The sequence below is a fragment of the Asparagus officinalis genome, unplaced genomic scaffold, assembly GCF_001876935.1.
Source record: "Asparagus officinalis unplaced genomic scaffold, Aspof.V1 AsparagusV1_Un435, whole genome shotgun sequence".
Taxonomy (NCBI): Eukaryota; Viridiplantae; Streptophyta; class Magnoliopsida; order Asparagales; family Asparagaceae; genus Asparagus; species Asparagus officinalis.
This window is the reverse complement of record NW_017972700.1, coordinates 154,918-179,037: the sequence shown is the minus strand read 5'-3', so window position 1 is coordinate 179,037 and position 24,120 is coordinate 154,918. Positions and strand designations below refer to the sequence as shown.

Sequence of the window (24,120 nt, the reverse complement as noted above, 5' to 3'; positions counted from 1 at the left end):
GACCCAACCCCAAGCCCAGCCTAGCCGACGCACGCATGTGTGGTGTGGAGCATAACCTTTATTTTCTTCTAGGCATAAGAGAGAAAGGGAATGCTTATAAACAACCTATCTTCTCATCTCCTTTCCAATGTGGGACTAAACTTTTCCTCTACAAACTCAAGTTTTAAGTTACAACTCCAACACCATATATATACCCACATGTTGAAATTTCTCAAACATTGAATAGTTAAACCTAGCATGTTATATAGTACTACAAAAGTAATAAAGTGAATGTAACCCAAGCTTTCATTTTATTGTTCATGGTCACTTTTGATCAGCTGTTTGAATTTTAGAAGAGAGCTTGTGATTAATTAGAAGAGTAGGAAAGCAAACAGTTTTCAAGGAGTGAGTAAATTAACATTCATAAGAAATTCCATCTTGCACACACGTGCACACGCATTGATATAATTTAAATCCTAATTAATATTATTTACAAATTTTCACAGCCAAACTCTATAAAATTTCACAACCACTACTCACAAGCACAAACAAACAAATTAATCTCCTCTATAATATTTTTCAATTAATGCACCCCCTACATCTGCTGCTAGAAGTTATCCTTCAAATATCGTATCTTCAACGTTTTTTATCCCTTTAGCTCCCATGCCATGGTCATAATCTAGCCCCACTTCCAATAGGAATCCATAGTCATCATCTTTAGAGCCCATCCCCAACTCCATCTCCACGCCCATCAAGGATGCATTATCCATCTCATGTGGGAAATCAAAGAAATTACAATGAAATGCATCCAAATTGAGTAATGTATTGCCCTCTTGATGTGGAACATTAGTCGAGTATGATGATGACCCCATCATCTCGAAGTATCCCTCTGGCATTGACTGGTCAACCAGTGGAGGAGAGGACTCCAAGTTCTCTATACTTGAACGAGTTGCTATATCTACCTTTCTTTTATGGAAAACCCTACATAGAACCCAGTCCTCCTGTCAACCAAAAAGTAAAAAAGCTACAATTAGAATCGACATATTTTCAAAAAGTTTGGGAAAACATACATACCTACATACATGTGTTGATCATTAGGTAAGATTGAGTGCAAAATTGTTAACAAGCAATAGCATGTATTCATCAACTGCACTGTGGTCCGTGAAAGATTGATAGATACATGAGCCAGAAACAAAGGAGACTAGAAAGTGACTGGGTTATGTGACTTGTATTTCCTTGGACACATATATGTTGTATAAGTTTGATGAATGCACATAATGGCTACTGGAAGTTGGATATGTATACATCAAAACCCATGCCAAGTCATTTTCATTACGAAAAGCTACAAATACGCAATGTATAAAATATCATTGAAATTATAAATTCATATTCATAGATCCTTTGTTTATATTACCGTACTAATTAATTACCTATATCTTAATAGGTTTTGATTGTATGATTTATCATATTATATTACTTCACTTTTACACAAAAGGTGACTGATGATTAATGTTGATTAGATATGATAACTGAAGCCTCTAATTTTGTATCAAGCAACAAACTTGGTGCTTGGTGTTTGGTAGTCACTTCTCATCCACCCATTTAATGGGTGAGTTAATAAATTGGGGCTTCGAGTGATGTCTGAAATGGAGTAATGAATTGGCTACAATTCAACTGAAAAAGTTATGATTGGAATCTCTTAATGAACTGGTATGGAGCCAATCAGCGGAGGAAAGTTTTCAAGCTCAATGTTAAAAGGATGGCTCTCATCTCCTCTATCTACGATATATTGTTGGAACATAATGGAAGAATTTTCAAGTAGAGATCCAAAACTATTGAGCAACTCATAAAATTCATCAAATTGGATTTACTGACAGTAGTTCTTAATAGTAGGTTACCTGTGGAGAACAAAAACTAGATGCTCTCTTTATAGCTGCTACAGTCAGATATTGCAGCTGAAAACTAGACTGAAATTCAAGCACAAAAATATACTCCTTGTATTCTTATGTAGATAACTCAATCCATGAATTTTCTTTTGATGTACAAGCACTATATAATAATATAGTATATATATATATTATAATATATATATATATATATATATATATATATTATATATAATATATATATAGAGAGAGAGAAGAGTAAGGAGAGAGCAAAACTTGTATCAACTTAAATGGATAGCAAAAAGGTTATCCGCCAAACTTTTTAGCGACTGCATATTGTCTAGGGATCCTTGCATGGATGAAAAAAAAATTATATTAATAAACGATGTGCTACGAAGTTTGGTTGACATCAACTTAAGTTGATAGGAGTCTACTCTCCTCTCTCTCTCTCTCTCTCTCCTATATATATATATATATATATATATATATATATGAGAGAGAGAGAAGAGAAAATTTGAGGACTGTTGATAAGACAGAATAATTTTTAGAAATTTCTTTGTTTCATACAATTAAGACGTACGGATTTTTCAATCTAGGATGGGTTGCCCAGGTTTCTAGTAGTGAATACAGACTCATCCAAGTTTAATTGTAAATAACAATACCTTAGGTGGTGTGTTTGGATTCTCTAGCCTGAACTCATGCATGACCCACCCAGTCTTTGCACCATTAGGAGCTCTTCCACTGTAAAAAACTAGTGTCTTCCTCATCCCTACGATCCCTCTTGTCTTCGGATGATATACTGTACGATCTTTTCCTGTCGCCTTCCAATAACCAGACTTTGTTGCCCTATTCGTGCGAGAGCCAGTTGCATACTTGCGATCACGAAAGCTGAAGAAATACCACTCATTATCGCTGAGCTTGGCACCGTCTGAGAGAGCACATAAAACCAATATTTAGATTTGAATGTAAGCTTATAATGTATACTGTTGACAAGTACGTGTGGTCGAGATCTTCATAAGAAGAGAGATTAATTAATATGAGCTATATTATTCATGTGACATATAATATAATGATTGGCTAATTTACGAGATACATAAGGACAAGTCAATTGGCTTGTAGTGATGTGGGAATCTTATATGTACTCTTGATAGCACTGATTTTAAAGGTTAAGTTAATGAGAAAGAAACACGCATAAGTTATGGACTCCCAATAATTGGACCAGGTTTGCTCTTTATGGCCATTGCTGCAGTTTATTCACTGTTTCTAGCTTACTTGTAGACGGTGGCTTCCTGCAAATTTGTTAAGTCTTGACCACTAGCTTGGTTATATTCACAACAATAATGTTGGACATTAACTATTTATTCCTAAAGTGACATACTGTAGAAGATATGGTTAAGAGAGAACAACATAGACAACAATGATGAAATTAAACTTACATACTAAAACTCTTACAATCGTTCTCAAATTTGAAACAAAATTATACATTAGATAAACAAAGAAGAAAGGATATTAAAATAAATGACTGCTATACAATTCTACAGCTCTTAATTAGGAGAACTCTTCTTCCGATTAGGATCCACAAAGATACAGTTCTCTATATTCCTCCGTGAAGTGAACGGAGTCTACAAAGTTTTCTGCCATTTCCTTACATAATAAGCTTTCTTTAGAATTCAAGTATAATATACCACCATAGCAACTAGACATCAAAGTTTGTCTATACTTAAGAAATAAATGTACTTCTCTAAGATAAAAAGACATTAATAATGATTTACCTGGCAACTCCCAAGGCTCACGAGTATGCAAATCAACCTCAACCATTGTTCCTTCATAAATCTTAACATTAGCCACCTTCTTATAAAGATAATGGCAAACCAACTCCTCATCACTTGGATAGAACCTAAACCCTGGAGGAAGAGAAGTCTCTAAATCTCTTAAACCCATAACAGATATAAAGAGAGAGAGAGAGAGAGAGAGAGAGAGAGAGAGAGAGAGAGAGAGAGAGAGAGAGAGAGAAGTTTGCAACAATAAATAAGGGTTTGCTTGCTTATATAGATAATGAGAGAGGAAATCTTATGAGAAGATATATCACATGTATATAGAGAGGAGGCTATAATTGATTGAGGTATGTAGCTAGCTTGGCTATTAATGTTAGCTATTGTTAGCTAGCTAGAAGTTTGAAAGCAGCCCTTGCTATTTTAATTCAAAGGAAAAAACTTCATCCGGGAAGAGAGAATGCGTGCTCTCCGGTCGCAATCACCGGGAAGGGGCTAGGGTCCTCATGCTTGTGAAACAAGATCAATTATCAAAACCCATGGTTACAAGTAATCTCTTCTCATTCTCAATAGTAAAATATCGTGTTTTGATTGTACGCTCGTCTAGCTCAAGGACCCTTTCATTGCGTCAAATCTTCGGAGGTATGATGAAGATTGAGGGTTATAATTTTGTATTTTATTATCCTTATACAAGTTGTGCACTCTCATTATGGCACTCACAATTAAATCCATTAAGTTTGTTCTGGGTAAGAAGTGAATTAGGTCAGAAGTAAATTAGGTTGCTTCATTAAGATGTTCAAGACTCCAGAATTATGATGAGGTTTGAGGGTCATGTATAAGTTCATACTCTAACACATGCATTTTAATTCTAATATGAAAATCTCACAACGATATAGGAGCTTATACTAATTTGTTTAGTCTTCTAATTTTTTTTTTCATTTTCTCTAGTTAATAAATTTTCTATGAATAAAAAGTTAAATATAAAAATATGAAACGGTTCAAGATAGTTAAGGTTGTTGTATAAAGAGAATGATGATGATCTTGGCAAGTGGGGGCTTAAGAACATAAAATATTCACAACCCGGAATTGAAAATAGCATCGTTGAATAAAATTATGCAGTGAAACGCGTGGGCTCTTGTACTCATATTGAGTTGATGATTATAGTAAAGACAAAGGATAAATTATTGGATATTGCTGAAATCGTAGTAAAATCAGATAAATAACAGGTGAACCCCTTCCTCTTTTTATTGATTTCAGCTTTTGAGAGGAGATTTAGATAAGATTCAAGGACATTCAGTTTTCCAGCATGTTAAGAATAAGGTTTAACACACAATTATCAAGAAATTAATGAAGAGGCCATGAACTCTGCTGGCTAATTAACATGTGCGTGAATACCTACATTAATAACGTAGAGAATATGTTCATAATTAATTACATGATGGAGACGGACGGATTAAACAGTGAATAGTACTGGAGAGTATGTTGTGAAATGTCAATTTAGTCTCCAAGTCTATGGACAGAAAATGGTCGAGTCACCACTCGCGCGAGGGTATTTTGGTCACTCTGGTAATCCCCCGCCGGGGGAATCCCCGCTATAGCGTCATCGGCCACCTCAACCGGTAGGCAATCTCAATCACGGCAGAGCAGAAGAGACTAAATTGCCCATCCAAGATGGCAGGACAAGAGATGACCACGTAGTTTCGGAGGGCAATATGGGAAAGCTTTGGCCGGGCCAGCTCGGCGTCTTTGTCGTTGCAATAGTATTGGACAAGTCGGCGCTGAGTCCAACGCACATCTTGATGTGGGTCATGCGTACAAGGGGTCATACGAGTACTAGGGCTGAGCATGGTCCAGTTAAAACCGAAAAAACCGATCGAACCGATACGAACCAATCAGAAAAAATCGGTTTTATGAGTAGGACGGTTCGGGTCGGTTTGAAAACTTTTCAACCCGAACCGACCCAAAACGACCGAATATAGTGCAATACTACTCATTCTGATCTCAAACTCTACTCGACATGTCTCCAAAGAGTCAAAGACTCAAACCCTAAACTCATTTTCTGAATCATTATGGGTTGAAAACAATATCATTAATATATTAATGTTTAATGCTTCATAATCCTCTACTTTGTTGATAACTTTTTTTTCTTTAACACTGTTTGTTGTTTGATAAGAAGTTTGATGAAGTTAGAACCGAACAAACCGAACCTAACCGCACCGAACTGACTTGCAATAGTTTGGTTCGGTTTTTAATTATAGACGGTTCGGTTCGGTTGTTTAAATTTTGGTAAAAAATGAACCGAACCGACCGTTGCACACCCCTAATAAGTACTGCATTCCAAGCGATGGAGAATGGCAAGCTGTTGAAATTATTGCCAGTAATATAATAAATTATTTGCTTCTTTTGAGCCTCTGGATCACAATTTTAACATTTCTCGAAAAATTCAAAACTTGTTGAAGCTTCAGCAATTACGATGCAAAGATATAACATATTTGGAGAGAAAGTAATCGGTGTGCAGGTGGGTCGACTCATCGGAGTATCAAATTTTCTCTTCCCCTCTTCCCCTCTTTCCGAATTGAAAAAAGTGCTTAAAGATGATACTAAGAGAATTTCTCTTCCCGGATAAGTTCCTCTAACTTGGTTCTTTTCCCCTTTTTTCCCTTTATATATATATATATATATATATATATATATATATATATATATGGGTAATGTTTTCCTAAGGTGACACCTTAGATTCTCACCTAAGGACGCGGCCTAAAATCACATCATTCCCTAATTTTTTTTACGATCCGCTCTGTTGAACTTGATCTACACGTTCTTAAACCCCAAACACATTAATTTTGGTGTGAACCCGTCGTGTTTTGACCTTTCATCCACATACCGTAATTTTAACGGTTTTGAATGAATAGGACTTTTTGCACGGCTCAATGAAGGGTCAAAACACGATGGGTTCACATCAAAATTGATGTGTTTGGGTTTAAGAACGTGTAGATCAAGTTCAATGGAGTGGATCGTAAAAAAAAGGGAATGATGTGATTTTAGGCCGCGTCCTTAGGTGGGAATCTAAGGTGCCCTTCACAAACTCTAATGTAGATGTAGGGATAAGATTATGCCACATCACTACCAAGTTGCTTGGAGCAACTTGGTACCAATTTTCTTCATTTCTCTCATATAAGAAATATGGGTATGCTTGGTACCAAGCAAAAATTTTGTGCTTGGTAGTGAGGTGGCACAATCCCCTCCACTCATTCAAACAAGAGACCACATTCACATGGGTTGAGGAGTGCATGGAGATATGCAATCATTTGAATAAGTGGAGGGGATTATACTGTTGTGTGTAGCGAAAATTTCGACAGAGTTTCTGATACACAATAAGAGAGAAATATCAATAAGAATTCTCATATCACCAAGAAAATAAGAATCAGAAGCGAATATCTCAACAAAGTAAGATATCAACTCTTCCTCTCATCAGTTCTAGGACTAACTTATCGAGGGATCCTAAAACTATTACAATGGCCACAAACACAAACAAACTAATTTTATATGGTTCGGTAAATTGTCTACGTCTACGGGGCAAGGAGGGGGGAGATCTACTATTAGAGGGAGAGATACAACTAGGGTTTATAATCACTCAATCTAAACCCCCAAACAATCTCTCAAACCTCTCACAAAAGGGGATGCCAAAAACTCTCTCAAAAGAGCACAAAAGACTGCACAAAAAACTCCTCTCTAAGTCTGCACTTGCACCAGTCGTTCACCCCCTGTTTTTGCTTGCACGCTGCCCAAGCCAAAAAAATCTCCGCAGCCAACCCTCACTTCGCTCCACTAAACCCTAGGAATCACTAGGGTATTTATATGATGTACGTTCGTGGGCCGCACCCACGAACACGAACAAACCCGACCAAACTTTGCAACGCGTTACACAGCTAAAGCACGTGGGTGGGCACCGTCGAATTGCTCCTGCGTCCGCGTCCGCGTGCGTGCACGCGTTGCTCGCATAGGACCTGCTCACATGGGACTGTCGCGTTCACAATTCTCCACCTCGGTGAAGTTTTCTCAAAACTGAGCCGACACCAACCAAATCAAATGTCTCACTTGTTGCATCCAGTACGAAGTGAAACAATTCATGATAATGGACTCAATCCATAACAAGTCGAGATCCCAAATGAGAATGCAAACACTCTCCAAATATCGGTATCAACTCACCAAATCGATCTCACCCCCATCAAAATCCAAACCGGCTGCATCATAAAGACTGCCTATGTATCCTCTTGTCCAAGGAATTAAGCCTTAACGTAGTTCACCCAAATGGCCGCGAACGACCTCAATCCAATAGAAGAGTTCGCAACCCTTCTCCAATATCATCAACTCTGCAGCTGATAGCACCTCTAATGGCCTCAAACACCTCCACCTGAGGCGAATCAATGGCCATATCCAAACCATGTCTGCCAGCTGCACTCGAATCAAAACCCAACTCATCATCTGCACCTAAATCCAAATGATCCCTAAGCTGTGTCACCTCAGCTGGAATCCCAAATAATATAGTATGATCTGGAGTTATCTTTACTCAATGTGGAGTAGCATCCATCTCCATCCGCTGCAATACATCTAAGGTCTATCCAAAACTCTTCACCTGCTGAGAGTAAATTAGCTCCCTCATTGAAGCCTCAACCAAAGTGACACTACTAGACCTATCTTCCAATAGAGTTTTACCTCCAATCATAGAAGTTAACAACTCTTTAATAAGATAACTCGAATATGTCGAAGCCTCGGTCCAGAAACTCTTCTGCAAACTATTGCTCGTCCACAAACACCGATCCTCCTCCAGCAAGACACGGTTCTCCAAATTTGCCACCCTATCTGGTTGCCCCAAGATTTCCTTTCCAACGAAGTGTCTTGAACTACCGTGAGCTCAGCTCCAATACAGAAATAGGTCTATCTTGTACCTCCTAATAAAATCAGAATGAAGTACCTTCACCTTTTTGTCCATCTTACACTTCTTCAAACTATTAGAGACTACTAGGACTTTCTCCAATGGGGATTTGGTTGTAACCCAAACACGCCTAGAACAGTCACCAATAAAGGAAACCAAACGCCTATTACCTCCCAATGATGCCCCCTTGGAAGGCCCCTAAACATCCACATGAGCTACTCTAGAACGACCCTTAGCTCGGTGAATAGAGGTGTCAAAATTCACCTTGGTCTTCTTACTCGCATCAACATGTTCACTGGACTTTAAACTGCAGGTCTTCACACCCTTTTTCAATCTATGCGAGGAATCAATACTGGAATGGCCAAGCCCCAAATGCCGCAGTCTAGTCGAATCAATAGAAGTCGTCACTTCTTCACCTGCCACTATACCTCCAGTCAAGTAATGCAGGTTATTTCTCATGACACCCTTCATTACAATCTGATAGTCTTCCATAATCTTGAGAACCATGTCCTCAATTCGAATATTCAGACCCTCTCCAACCAAAGCTCCAATCGAGATCAAGTTTTTCCTCAAAAAAGGAACATATCTCACATCATTTAACTCCCTAACAGTCTCGTCAAATATTTTTATGCGACTTCTTCCTATCCTAATGATCTGGCATGCACGGTTATCAGCCATGTACACCACACCACTATCTAGTTTCTCAAAAACTAGAGAACCATTCCTTTCTAGGGCACACATAATAGGTCGCACCACTATCCAACATCCATTCGGATTCCTCCGAATAGCAACCTGTAGGACTGATAGAAAGTGAATAAATAGAAGTATCAGAAATATTACCATCCGACATAACGATGTTTGCTTCTGATGATGGTTGCTTTTCTTTTTCCTTCTGCTTATTCTTCATTCATTCGTCGAGCTTTGGACAGTCTTTCTTCCAATGACCAGTCTCCTTACACCAAGCACACTGATCTTTTCTAATTATAGGATATCCTACTCTAAACTGTGACTTCAAATTCTTTCGATTTGGACCCTTCCCTCTTGCGACCAACGCCTCTGCTACCGACTCAGTCGAAGTCTCCTTATCCTTCTTCTGAAGCTGATAATTCATCAGTGCAGCAGTGATCTCATTATATGAAAGAGATGTCTTCCTATTAATCAGAGTAAGGACGAAGGCTCATATTCCTCGTCGGGCAAGAAACTCAACAACAGTAACGTCTTGTCTTCATCTTCAATCATGACATCCACATTCGCCAAATCCACAAGAAGTTTTGTGTAGGTGTTCATGTGATCTCTAATTGAGGTTCCCTTCTTCAACTGGAAACGATAAAGTCTCCTCTTCAAATACAAGCGATTCTTAATACTCTTTGTCAGATACTTGCTTTCGAGAATCTCCCAAATCTTCTTTGTAGAAGTCTCATTTATCACATCATATTTTAGATCTTGAGTCAAACAAGACCTAATCACACCACACGTTGTTCGATTCATCTTCTTCCAAACCTTCTCTTCAATGTCATCTGGCTTACCATCTAACTCCAATGCATCCTCTAAATTCTACGCGCTCAGCGCATTCAAAACCTCGCATCTCCATAATCCAAAGTTATTTGTGCCATTAAACTTCTCCACATCTATCTTCATAGAGTGGATATTCAAACTCTGAATGGTCTTCGTGCCAAAAGAACCACCCTCGACACCCGAAGCACTTTCTTTCCCCGACATCTTTCTCAACGCACCAATCGAACGAAGAATAGATCCAAAACTAAAAAGATAAAGTCTTTACCAAAAGATCCCACATTTATCACCAAACAAAGCCCTAGACGAGCCTCCAAATTGATCTACTCCTCCAACCACGATAAAACCCTCGATCTGGAACCTAGGCTCTGATACCACTTATTGTGCGCAGCAAAAATTTCAGCAGAGTTTCTAGTGCACAATAAGAGAGAAAGATCAATAAGAATTCTCATCTCACCAAGGAAATAAGAATCTGAAGCGAATATCTCAATAAAGTGAGATATCGGTTCTTTCTCTCATCAGTTCTAGGACTGACTTGTCGAGGGATCCTAAAACTATTATAATGGCCACAAACACAAGCAAACCAATTTTACGTGGTTAGGCAAATTGCCTACGCCCACTGAGAAAGAAGGGGGGAGATCTACTATTAGAGGGAGAGATACAACTAGGGTTTACAATCACTCAATGTAAACCCTCAAACAATCTCTCAAACCTCTCACAAAAGGGGATGCCAAAAACTCTCTCAAAAGAGCACAAAAGACTGTACAAAAAACTCCTCTTGAAGTCTTCACTTGCACCAGTCATTCACCCCCTGTTTTGCTTGCATGCTACCCAAGCCAAAAAAATCTCTGCAGCCAACCCTCACTTCGCTCCACTAAACCCTAGGAATCACTAGGGTATTTATATAATGTACGTTCGTGGGCCGCACCCACGAACACAAACGAAGCCAACCGAACTTTGCAATGCGTTGCACAGCTAAAGCACGTGGGTGGGCCCCGTCGAATTGCTCCTGCCTCCGCGTTCGCGTGCTTGCATTTTTTGCTCACGTGGGACCTGCTCACGTGGGACTAGATTTTTTGGTCAAAACTGCTTTCTAAAATGAGTTTTCAAACTATATATATATTAACTACAAGTACTTTTCATAAATGCTTAGTAACCTAGTGGAAAGTTAATGTTTTGTTGTTTCAAAAGATCCCTTGTTCGAGGCTTGCCAATGGCAAGCCGAGAAGTGTTTTATTTGAATTAATCCCTCATAAGTTCTAGTGGGTCGTGGGTCATGGGTCATGGGCTGTGGACCGTAGACCGTGGGCCAATGGGTCGGGGATCGGGGCTAATCGGGCTAAGGCGCTAAGTGGCGTTTTGTTAGGCGTACTTTACACTTCGTAGGGAGGCATCCGAGCGAGGTGGCGCTGTTTGTCGCCATGTTGGCTGCCACTATGGTCACCACGAAGGTTGCCTCGCAGGTTGCTTCATAGCATACGGACGAGCTGCGTATTCACACGAGGGTGACCCTAGCGTTCTCGTAGTTTGACAAGGTTCGCTCGTTCAACGAAGTTCATTTGTCATACGAGGTTCGCCTGTTTGACGATGTTCATTCGTTTGATGAGGTTCGTCTATCATACGAGGTTCACTTGTTCAACGAGGTTCGTCTGTCATACGAGATTCGCCTATTTGACGAGGTTCGCTCGATCGATGAGGTTCGTATGTCATACGAGATTCGCCTATTTGACTATGTTTGCTCGTTTGATGAGGTTCGTCTATCATACGAGGTTCACTTGTTTGACGACATTCGTTTGTCAAACGAGGTTCGTCTGATCTTCTGAGTCGTGACCTTCGTGTTTCGTAGCAATGCGTCCATTGATTACCTCGTATTCAGCAGTTACTACATGTAGCAGTTACAATAGCATTAAGAGCAATTTAATGCATTAATGTTACAATCTTAATTGTCATTAAAAATTATAACAGTCACATTAATTACTAGTGACTCTTGAGCTGGCCTTAGAGGCCTATAAATAGCGCCCTTGGGCAGCTCTTGGAGATAGCTGAAAATCCTCTCATGTGCGTGGAACACGAACGTCACGTGCTGGAAAACGAACGTCGATCCCGACGTTGTTGCTGTTGTGTTGCTGATGCAAGAACTTGTGCCCACATGAACTTGTCTTAAACCGATAGGTTTTGAACTGTAAGGTTCTGAGATCGAGGAGATCTTTTATCTTGACCGAAAGGTCTTATAGATCGAGGAGATCTTGACAGTACTGGGTTGGTGCACACCAGAGTACTGTACTACTATTCCTAGAAGCAGTTTGGCCTTGGAATCCTTATACCGGAGTAGGCCAAATATTGCTTTAAGCACAGCGTTTCTATAACGCATAGCAGTGAATTAAAAAAATTAAAAACTACAACACATCTGTTTTCTCAGTTTAATTCCAGATTTAACCATAATTTCCAATAATTTTAAAGTAATATTTCTGATCTACTAATAGATCCTGTGAGGACTCTTACAGTGGACTATCTCAAGTTAGAAAACTTTGAAGGATCTAACTTTAACGCATGACGTTGAAAAGTGATTTTTGGGATGCAACTCCTAAAAATCTACTATGTGGTTTCTGAGAAGAAACCTGACTTTAAAGAAGACTCAGAGTCTGAAGCCTCTTGGGATAAAGATGATCATTTCTTCAGGAGTTATCTCCTTAACTGCCTGGCTGATCATCTGGCAGATGCTTACACCAATAAGCCGTCTGCAAAGAAAATCTAAAATGATTTGGAGGAGCAATACAAGGATGAGGAGAAGTTTTCCAAGTCTCACCTCATTGACAAATTTCTAGACTTCAAGTTTGAAGATGACACTGAGGTTTTGCCTCAAGTTAAATAACTCGAAAAGCTTATTATGAAGCTGAATGATGAAAAGATCAGTCTTTGTCAAACCTTCATTTCTGTTATAATTGTCAACAAGCTTCCTCCATCTTGGATGTCGTTCTCCACGGACATTCGAAGAAGGAAAAGACAGGTGACTCTGTCTGATTTGAAGAGGTTTATTCAGATCGAGGACGAGATTCGAACTCGCACAAAGAATGAGCTCCTAGCTAAGCAGAAGACATCTGCTAACATGGTGACAACTATCTCTGAGAAGGGTACTAATTCTTCTAAGAAAAATAAATCTTTTAACAAAAAGAAGAATCATAATCTGAAGAACCTGAATGTACAGAAGAAATATTTCAAGAAGAGCGGCAAATGCTTTAACTGTGGGAGGCAAGGGCATTTTGCCAAGGACTACAAAGCACCAAAGAAGAGAAAAACACACAATGTTAATCAAATTGATAATTGTGTGGCTATGCTCTTTCAGGTGACAACTCTCAGCAAAGTCTCTGGTTGGTGGTTAGATACAGGTGCTACCTGTTATGTCTATTCCAACAGAGATTTGTTCACTTCCTATGTCGCTGCCAAAGAGAACGTATCAATGGTTGATCGTTTTGTGGTTCCTATTCTTGGAACTGGGACTGTGGTGCTGACTCTTTCTTCAGAGAAGACTCTCACATTGAAGGATGTGAAACATGTTCCCTTAATTACCAAAAACTTAGTCTCTGGAAGCCTGATGTGTGACGCTGGTACAAGGCTGGATTTCCAAGGAGGAAAGGCTGTGTTATCTTTTAAGAAAATATATTATGTTAATGCATATCGTACTGATGGCATGTATAAGATCAGTACTATTATACCCAACTCAGTTATAAATAAAGTATCATCTTCTGCTTACTCCTCTGTATTATGGCATAATAGGCTAGGATATGTAAATTATAGAAAGCTGTCTAGCATGGAGAAGTTAGGATTACTTCCGAAATGTGGGGGTAACAAACCTGATAAGTGTGAAGTATGTGCGCAAGCGAAGCTGACAAGGAAGCTATTTTCAAGTGTCACAAGGAGCACCAACCTATTGGATCTGATTCACTCAGATACTTATGATTTCAAGAGCTTTGTCACTCGAGGTAGCATGAAGTACTTCATCACTTTTATTGATGACCACTCTCGCTTCTGTCACGTCTACCTGCTGAAATCTAAAGATGAAGCTTTTAGCAAGTTCGTCGAGTTTCGGACTCGAGTGGAGAAGCAGCTTGGACTTCAGGTGAAAAGACTCAGGAGTCGGAGGCATATTTCAAGGAGCATTGACCGAGATGGTGAATTCGATGCTAATCACATCCGGTCTACCTATATGTTATTAGGGAGAGGCTTTGCTGATGGCAAACTAGATTCTGAATAGAGTACCCTATTCTAAAATTGATAGTACTCCTCATCAGTTATGGTTAGGATATCCAGATCCTTTGGATAGTCTCAAACTGTGGGGGTGTCTCGCATATGTTCGAGTTCCAGATATCAGAAGGCCTAAGCTCGGACCAAAAGCAAACAGATGTGTGCTTCTTGGCTTTGCTGAAGATAGTGATGCTTACCGGTTCCTTGATCTTGGAACCAACTCCATCATTGAATCTCGGGATACAAAATTCTTTGAGGATAAGTTTATCAAAGATAAAGGATTATTGCTCAAAGATATAGCAAAGAATGCTAGTATGTTAGACGCACCAGAGGAGCCAGTTTCGCGAGAAACTAAAAATGTCGGTGATGAAGGAGTTACTGAACCATCTTCCAAGCGTGTCAGAAGATAGAAAGATTTTGGAGATGATTTCATTACCTATAATATGGAAGGATACCCACAGACTTTCCAAGAAGCAATGCAATCAACAGACGTTCTTCTGTGGAAAGAAGCTATAGATGATGAGATGGATTCATTGATCCAAAATCACACGTGGGAGCTGGTGGATGTACCTGAAGGTGCTATACCTATCAGTTGCAAGTGGATCTTCAAGAAGAAGTTTCGTCCTGATGGTACTATTGAGAAGTACAAAGCAAGACTGGTGGCGAAAGGATTATCTCAGAGAGAAGGAATAGATTTCTTTGACATTTATGCACCAGTTTGTAGGATCACTACTATCAGAGTGCTTATCGCATGGGCAACGATAAAAAGGTTCATCATACATCAGATGGATGTGAAGACTGTCTTTCTCAATGGAGACCTCACAGAAGAGATCTACATGGAGAAACCAGAAGGACTTGATGCTCCAGCTGGTAAAGTTTGTAAGCTTATTAATTCTCTATATGGACTTAAACAGGCACCGAAACTCTGGCATGAGAAGTTCGATGGGGTTGTTCGCAATAATGGGTATCAAGTCAGTGAGTCTGACAAGTGTCTATACATCAAGGTCGCTGAACTGAAGATGGTGGTTATCTGTCTTTATGTGGATGATATGCTCATCGTCGGGAGTGATTTGGAGATAGTAACATCTACCAAGTTCAAGTATCTCATCAATCTCTGGACAACATCTCAATGAAGCTTTCCAGGATTACTTATGAACCTACTAAGCATTCCTACAGCAAATGCTATATCTGGCCTTGTGCAGCTCATCGCGTACATAATACTTCTAATTATCTTTGATCACCTTAGCTGCTCTACTGGTCTTCCAGTGTTCGGTCGAAGCTTCATGTTGTAATCATACTGCACTGACAGTTCTGACAGGTCGTAGTAGCCATACTTCCTTAGCATACTCTCGACATAATGAGATTGGGACAATCCAATACCCTCTTCAGAGTATATGATTTTAATTCTGAGAATCACGTCCGCAGTTCTAAGGTCCTTCATGCTGAACTGAGCTGATAGAAATAATCGAAGGCTATTCAGATGCAAGCTGGTGCTCAGAACCAGATGAGTGCAGATCTACTGGAGGTTTTGTCTTCACCATGGGCGGAGCTGTAATCTCATGGAAATCTAAGAAGCAAACTATGATTGCACAGTCGTCGATGGAATCTGAGTTCTTCACACTCTGTGTTGCAGGAGATGAAGCTGAGTGGCTCAGTTGTATTCTCCGAGACCTTCCATTAACAGAATTGCAAGGCGTAATTATAATCTATTATGATAATCAGGCAACGGGTGTTGTGGTAGCGAACTCATTGTTCAATGGAAAGAAGCGGACCATTCGTCTGAAACATGGCTATTTGAGAGAACTCATTTGCCAAGGAGTCATCTCGGTGATTGACATTCGGTCTTCAGAGAATGTGGCTGATCCTTTGACTAAATGTCTGAAAAAGGACATAGTCGAAAGGATGTCTGCTGCAATGGGTCTCAAAATCTTGTGAGTCTTACAAATACTTACTATGTTTATCCAATTATTAGTTCAAAACTTATGCTACTAATAATAAAGATAACTGGTTCAAAAGTCAAATAAGATTTGTAAAATTTGGTGAGTCTTACAAATACTTACCATTTCGTCAAGTTATTAGTTCAAAGCTTACACTACTAATGACAAGATGATTGGTTCAAAAGTCAAGTAAGATTTATAAGTGAAATCCTATCATGTAAATAGGTTGGCTCTTAAGCCTTAATGGGTCCAAAGCATTTCGGATGTGGGATGTTGGATAGGTAACATGCCTAAAGGACTCACCGATAATCCTATCATGTAAAGGGGCTGGTTGTTAAGCATTAATGGGTCCAAAGCATTTCGTATGCGGGGTGTTAGATAGGAAACACGCCTAAAGGACACACTTAGAATCCTATCATGAGAGAGGATGACTCTTAAGCCTTAATGAGTTAAAAGTATTTCAGATGCGGGATGTTTGATAGGAAACATGCCTAAAGAACTCACCTATGTCTGGGGGGAGATTTGGTCATCTCCTATGGTGTCTTGTGGAAAGATACCTAGATCCCTAGCAGAAACCAGGACTAGCACAGGGCGATAAATGTGTAAAGGCAAAGGCAAGTGTGGTTCAAAGTAAAAACTACCACAAATGAGTTTGATCTTATGTGATCGCTGGATTTTAGACATGTGTTGGTTCAAGTCTCTACGACACCATATATCTATCTTCTATTCAGTTGGTCTAAGGGGGATTCAAGTCCTTGCGACATCTACCTTATGCACAACGATTGAAACGATGACACCATTACACGACACTAGTTTAAAAACTTGTGGGGGTTGTTGGATTTTTTAGTCAAAACGGCTTTCCAAAATGAGTTTTCAAACTATATATATATTAACTACGAGTATTTTACATAAATACTTAGTAACATAGTGGAAAGTTAATGTTTTGTTGTTTCAAAAGGTCCCTTGTTTGAGGCTTGCCAACGGCAAGCCGAGAAGTGTTTTATTTGAATTAATCCCTCATAAGTTCTAGTGGGTGTTTGAGGCTTGCCAACGGCAAGCCGAGAAGTGTTTTATTTGAATTAATCCCTCATAAGTTCTAGTGGATCGTGAGTCGTGGGCCGTGGGCCGTGGGCTGTGTGCTGTGGGCCAATGGACCGGGGATCGGGGCTAATCGGGCTGAGACGCTAAGTGGCGCTTTGTTAGGCGCACTTTGCACTTCGCACTTCGCATGGAGGTATCGGGGTGAGGTGACGCTGTTTGGCGCCTCGCAGGCTGCTTCGCAGCATGCGGACGAGCTGCGTATTCGCACGAGGGTGACCCTAGTGTTCTCGTAGTTTGACAATGTTCGCTCGTTCGACGAAGTGCATCTGTCATACGAGGTTCGCCTGTTTGACGATATTCATTCGTTTGACGAGATTCGTCTGTCATACGAGGTTCGCCTGTTTGACGATATTCATTCGTTTGACGAGATTCGCCTGTCATACGAGGTTCGCCTGTTTGACGAGGTTCGCTCGATCGACGAGGTTCTTATGTCATACGAGGTTTACCTGTTTGACTATGTTCGCTTGTTCGACGAGGTTCGTTTGTCATACGAGGTTCACCTGTTTGACGACGTTCGTTTGTCAAACGAGGTTCGTCTGATCTTCGTAGTCGTGACCCTCGCGTTTCGTAGTAATGCGTCCATTGATTGCCTCGTATTCAGCAGTTACTGCATGCAGTAGTTACAACAGTATTAAGAGTAATTTAATGCATTGATGTTACAATCTTAATTGTCATTAAGAATTATAACGGTCATTAAGAATTGTAACGGTCACATTAATTGCTAGTGACTCTTAAGCTGGCCTTAGAGGCCTATAAATAGCGCCCTTGGGCAGCTCTTGGAGATAGCTGAAAATCCTCTCGTGTGCGTGGAACACGAACGTCGCGTGCTGGAAAACGAACGCCGATCCCGACGTTGTTGCTGTTGTGCTGCTGCTGCATGAACTTGTGCCCACAGGAACTTGTCTTAAACCGAAAGGTTTTGAACCGTAAGGTTCTGAGATCGAGGAGATCTTTTGTCTTGACCGAAAGGTCTTATAGATCGAGGAGATCTTGACAGTACTGGGTTGGTGCACTCCAGGGTACTGTAATGTTGTTCCTGGAAATAGTTTGGCCTTGGGATCCTTGCACCGGAGTAGGCCAAATATTGCTTTAAGCACAACGTCTCTATAACGCACAGCATTGAACTAAAAAAATTAAAAACTACAGCACATCCGATTTCTCAGTTTAATTCCAGATTTGAAGAAAAGAAAAAAAAAGAACTATTTAATGGGTGGGGGGGGAAAATCCCCAACAGAACTCTAAAAAACTTCGATGTCCAACACGAACACGTACAAGTATAACCGTTGCTGCAAACCGCAATAAAAACAGAATCAAACAACCACGTCATAACACTTACGATGACTACGGTCGCATAAAACTAAAAGGCTATATATTACAATTATAATCGCGGTTAGCCAAACAACCCTCTTAACTCAAGAAGAATCGAAAAATCCATATGGAAAGGGGTAGCTCGCACTCCGTCTCGAAATCCAATCAAACAATGTTCTGGAATCCAATCAGAAACTCTGGATCAACTAGTCACCAACATTGACGATTCGTAATGCGTAATGCTCTTCCTCTTAACAGATGGATATTCTACGACACGGACACCGAGGTTAACCAGTCACCAACATTGGCTCCGGATCAACTCGTGCCAACAGTTTCCGTGGCACGTGGAGCCCACGTGGGACTGAGCACCCGAACGGGCGCGAATCAGAAGGGAGCCTTTTCCTTGTTGGCAATTATTAACAAACTCGATGATTGGAAATTTTTTTTTTTTTTTATGGAGACGGAGAGATCTCTTTTTGAGAAGGGTCGCATGTAGAAAGAGTGACGGCTCGTACTCTCCCCTTCCTTCCAGCAATCAGCACGGCACGCGGCAGAATAAAAGGGTGCCAAGTAGGCGAAGGAGGGATCAGTTCATAAACATTTCAATCATTTCTGTGGCCGTGTATTAATTGAGTGAAAATTAAAAATTTCGGAGCCTTGAGAGCCTCCACGCGGCGGTGGGCCATGACGTACAGGCCAAATCGATATCATTTTGTACATTGTAGGGGCCTAAGAATGGATATGCTTCACGCTTGGGAGTCTGCTGCACTTACTATCATCATTACATAATTAACTTATCAAAATCAAATTCTGGCATGCATCAGAAACCTTGCATAATTAAATATCCTACTAGTTATCGCCATCTGTCTTCGTCTTAGACAAAAATTATGTCACTCAATAATGAGTAATATTGCCATTCATTAGCTCAAAAGGGGGAATGCTTCAAGCTACAGGGGTTACATCTTGAACCCCAAAGCAACGGCCAAAAAAAGGAAGGGGGGAGAGGGAGAGAGAGACATAAATTCCTTCGGATACTTTTAAAAGCTTAACTAATTAATTAGCTGATTCCAACTTAGGACCAGATTGACTTTAGATAGTATTATTACACACGATATTTTAATTAATTTGCTTTCCCATTGAAATATCAGGTATTAGCTAATAACTAATAAGGACATATATAGTCAGCGAATCTAACACGCATAATTTATTTTTTCAAAAAAATGGAGAAAGATGAACATTGACGGGTAAACTTAAACAGTGTTTCACGAGCGAAATCAAACATGAAGATAGACCGGTTATATTATAACATGTAATATATATACGCGCGCCTTTAAATTTCACTCCAAGACTTTACAGTCTTTTTTTATCCATGAAGTGCTTATTGTTAGGAAATATCAGATACGTTCTGATACCTCTTGTTGGGGATTCAAGCTACCAAACATTGGTACAACTGCTCCTTAGCTATATGACCACCTGTCAAATATGAACCCTCTGCGGAATTTGTCCTACCGGATCTTGTGTTAAGCAATGGAAAAAAAATCACAACAAATTAAAATAATTGCAAGAAAAAAGAACACCGAGTTTTAACGAGGTTCGGCAACTTACCTACGTCCTCGGGAGCCACACAAATAATTTTTTTATATTAAAGAAGATTACAAAGGTTATAAAAGAGTAGATCTCAACTTGAGATCTCTCAAAAGAAGCAAAAAGGAAAAACTATATGTTGCTCTTACAAAGGCGCGAGATTTTACAACAGTAAAATCTCCTCTCTCACAAAATCGCTACAGGAATTATTCCTCTCCAATAACTGAGATTTTCAACTTGAAAATCTCGTGCTCAGCCTCTGCCAAGAAGTCGCTGAGAAGAAAATCGAAGAGAGAGAGAGAGTGAGTGAGTGAGATAGAGAGAGAGAGAGAGAGAGAGAGGTCGCTTACTCTCGTGCTCATGGTTTCCCTTAAATAAGGAAACCCTAGGGCCAAGGCAAATGGGATCCAGCTGGATCCAACTCAGGCGCAGGCGAAAGGGGGAAAAAGATCGAGCTCGCCTTCGCTCGCGACCTCGCCTGCACTTGGGGTTCGAGCCCGCCTACATCAAAGCAACATTGAGCTCGCCTATATCGACCCGCAGCAATCCGCCTGCAAGAGGACCGCTCGAGCTCGCCTGTCGAAACCCCAAACTCGCCTGTAGCCCTTCGCGAGCTCGCCTGCTCGCTCCAACTTCGCTTGTAGGTCACTGACCGATCTCGCCTGATGTCCCCAAGGACCTCGCCTGCAACTAGCGATGTCAACTTCGAGCTCGCCTTCGCTGTTCGACCTCGCCGGAGCTCACCGTCGGCCTCGAGTTCGCCGCTGATAGGTATGGATCTATACCCATTTCTAACAATCTCCCACTTGGAGACCAAACTAACATCAGCAAGCTCTCTCTTAACAAGCATATTCTCCTATGTGGCTCCGCCCTCATCTCTTACATATGAAGGCCAACTGAAGTTGCGCACAACTTCAGTTTCTGAATGGTGACTACTTTAGTTAACATATCTGCAGGATTTTGGCTCCCCAAAATCTTCTCCAACTATAACTTCTCATCCTCAATCATCGAGCGTATGAAGTGGTAACGTAACTCGATGTGCTTCGTTCTAGCATGAAATACTGGGTTCTTGGTAAGATGTATAGCACTCTAGCTATCACAATAAAGAACTTCATTCTCCCACTTCATACCCAACTCTTCCAGGCACTCGGTTAACCAAATTATTTCCTTGCTCGCCTCTGTCACTGTGACATACTCTATCTCAGTTGTGGACAACGTCATAATCTTCTGCAAACGTGAGACTCAGCTCACTGCTGTCGACCCTAAGGTATAAACATACCCCGTGATGTTTCGCCTTGTATCATGATCACCAGCGAAATCTGCATCTACGTATCCATGCAGTACCAACTCCTTTCTCCCGAAACACAATGGCATATTCGTTGTCCCTCTCAGATATCATAATATCCACTTCACAGCCTCCCAATGCTGCTTCCCTGGGTTGCTTATAAACATGCTCACAACTCCCACTGCATGGGCAATATCCGACCTCGTGCAAACCATTGCGTACACCAGACTACCAGTGGCTGATGAATAAGGCACCTTCCTCATGTGCTCCTTCTCTGCATCAGTCTTGGGTGATTATTCACCAGATAACTTAAACTGGCTTCCAAAGGGCGTGCTAACTACCTTAGCATTCTGCATGTTGAATCTATGAAGTACCTTCTTAATGAATTTAGACTGACTCGACTTCAACGTCTCCTCAGCCGCATCCCGGCTGATTTGCATCCCAATAATCTATTTCGCAACACCTAGATCCTTCATGGCAAACTCCTTTGATAACTACTTCTTCAGCTTGTTTATCTCCTGTAAATACGGTTCTGCAACTAACATATCATCAACATACAGCAATAACACGATATAGCTGGACTCGAACCTCTTGAAGTAACAACAATGATCTGAATTGCATCTGCCATAGCCATTACTTTGCGTGAAGTTATCGAACTTCTTATACCACTGTCTCGGGGCCTGTTTTAATCCGTATAAGCTCTTCTTGAGCCTACACACCATCTCTTCTTTTCCTTCCTTAATGAAACCAACAGGTTGCTTCATATAGATTTCTTCATCCAAATCACCATGGAGAAAGACAGTCTTCACATCTAACTACTCAAGGTAGAGATTTTTAGCAGTTACCAAACTCAACACTACCCTGATGGTTGTGAGCTTCACAACGGGGGAAAAATATCTTCGTATAATCCACTCCTTCACGCTGTTAGAACCCCTTCATGACCAATCTGGCCTTGTATCTCTTTCTTCCATCACTCTCCTGCTTGACCTAGTAGACCCACTTGTTATGTAAGACTTTCTTCTATGCTGGTACCAGGGCTAACTCCCATGTCTCGTTCGAGTGGGGAGAATCCATCTCTTCTTACATTGCATGCTCCCATTGCTGAGATTCGCTGACTTGCATAGCCTCCTCATAGCATTATGGTTCTTCGCTATCTGTCAAAAGTAGGTAGTCTAGTGACAAGAGATACCTAGGATTCAGTTTGGGTATCCTGGATGACCTCCTAGGCTCCTCACCCTGGGTAGTCGGTTCTGCACCTGGAGTCTCCTCTGTTCTTCGGTCGGAATTGACATTGTCTCCCCCATCTGAAAGTTCCTTCAAATCCATGTACTCGGATGCGTCCGCATCCGTAGTGCTGCTCCCACTGTTTTGGTCCGTCTTGGCATTGTCCCTATCCTTATACATCACTTCCTTATTGAATATGACGTCTCAGCTTCTGATGATCTTCCTGTTCTTCTCATCTCAAAGATGATACCCGAACTCATCAATGTCGTACCAAATGAATGTACACTTTAGTGACTTAGCTTCCAGCTTGTTCTTGACATGATCACTGATATGGACATATGCTACACAACCAAAGACTCTCTAGTGTGAGAGATTAACTATCTTACCACTCCAAACCTCTTCCAGAATCCCAAAGTCCAATAGAACTGATGGCCCTTGATTTATCAAATACGTTGCTGTATGCACCGCGTCCGCCAAAAAGTTTTTGGTAGACCTGCATGTAGACGCATGCTCCTCACACGCTCTATCAGCGTTCTGTTCATTCTTTCTGCTACGACGTTCTATTGTGGTGTACCTGGAGTAGTCCTCTCCAAACGAATCTCGTTCAGAGCACAGAACTTCTTGAACTCCTCCAGTTCATATTCACTATCATTGTCTGATCTTAGACACTTTACTTTCAGATTTGTCTCATTCTCCACCATGGCTTTCCACTTCTTAAAGATGTTGAACACCTCTGACTTGTGCTTCATGAAGTATGCCCACACCTTCCTCGAGTGATCATCGATAAATGTGACGTAGGACACCAAGCCGCTAAGAGAAGACACGCTAGCTGGACCCCATACATCTGTATGAACAAACTCTAGCTTGTGAGTTTTAGGTGGCCTTCCACCCTTCAGAAAACTAACTCTCTTCTGCTTCCCGAAGATGCAGTCTTCGCAAACACCGATTTTCACCGAATCAATGTCTGTTAGCTTTCCTTCTGAGTGTAGAATCTTCATATCTTTCTCACTCATGTGTCCCAGCCTATCGTGCCACAGATCTACACTCTCCTTGTCTGCTGCATTTGCGAGGGTGTCACTCGCATGTGAAGTTAGGTAGAGGGTACCGGTCTTGTTGCTATTGGCAACCACCATTGTACCGTTGGAGATTTTCCACGAATCTCCGGTGAATGTTATAACATAGCCTTCTGCTCCAAGCTGACCAACCGAAATAAAATTTCTCTTCAACTTCGGTACGTGTCTGACATTATTCAGAGACCACTTGAAGCTCTTCAACTGTATTTGCACATCACCTCTTCCAATGACATACAGGGTTCATTATCCCCCAAGTATACTTTCCCAAAGTCCCCTACTAC

The 24,120-nt window shown here is 40.8% G+C and overlaps 1 protein-coding gene across 1 annotated transcript; it reads right to left on the bottom strand.

Annotated features, from left to right (window-relative positions):
• Positions 1-438: 438 nt before the first annotated feature.
• LOC109827791 (NAC domain-containing protein 79-like) lies at positions 439-3,850 on the bottom strand. The gene is made up of 3 exons (XM_020394811.1): positions 3,638-3,850; positions 2,528-2,793; positions 439-980 (listed from the first exon to the last, which is right to left on the bottom strand). The coding sequence occupies exons 1-3, from the start codon at positions 3,804-3,806 to the stop codon at positions 594-596; spliced, it is 822 nt and encodes a 273-aa protein (XP_020250400.1). The 5' UTR covers positions 3,807-3,850; the 3' UTR covers positions 439-593.
• Positions 3,851-24,120: the final 20,270 nt, after the last annotated feature.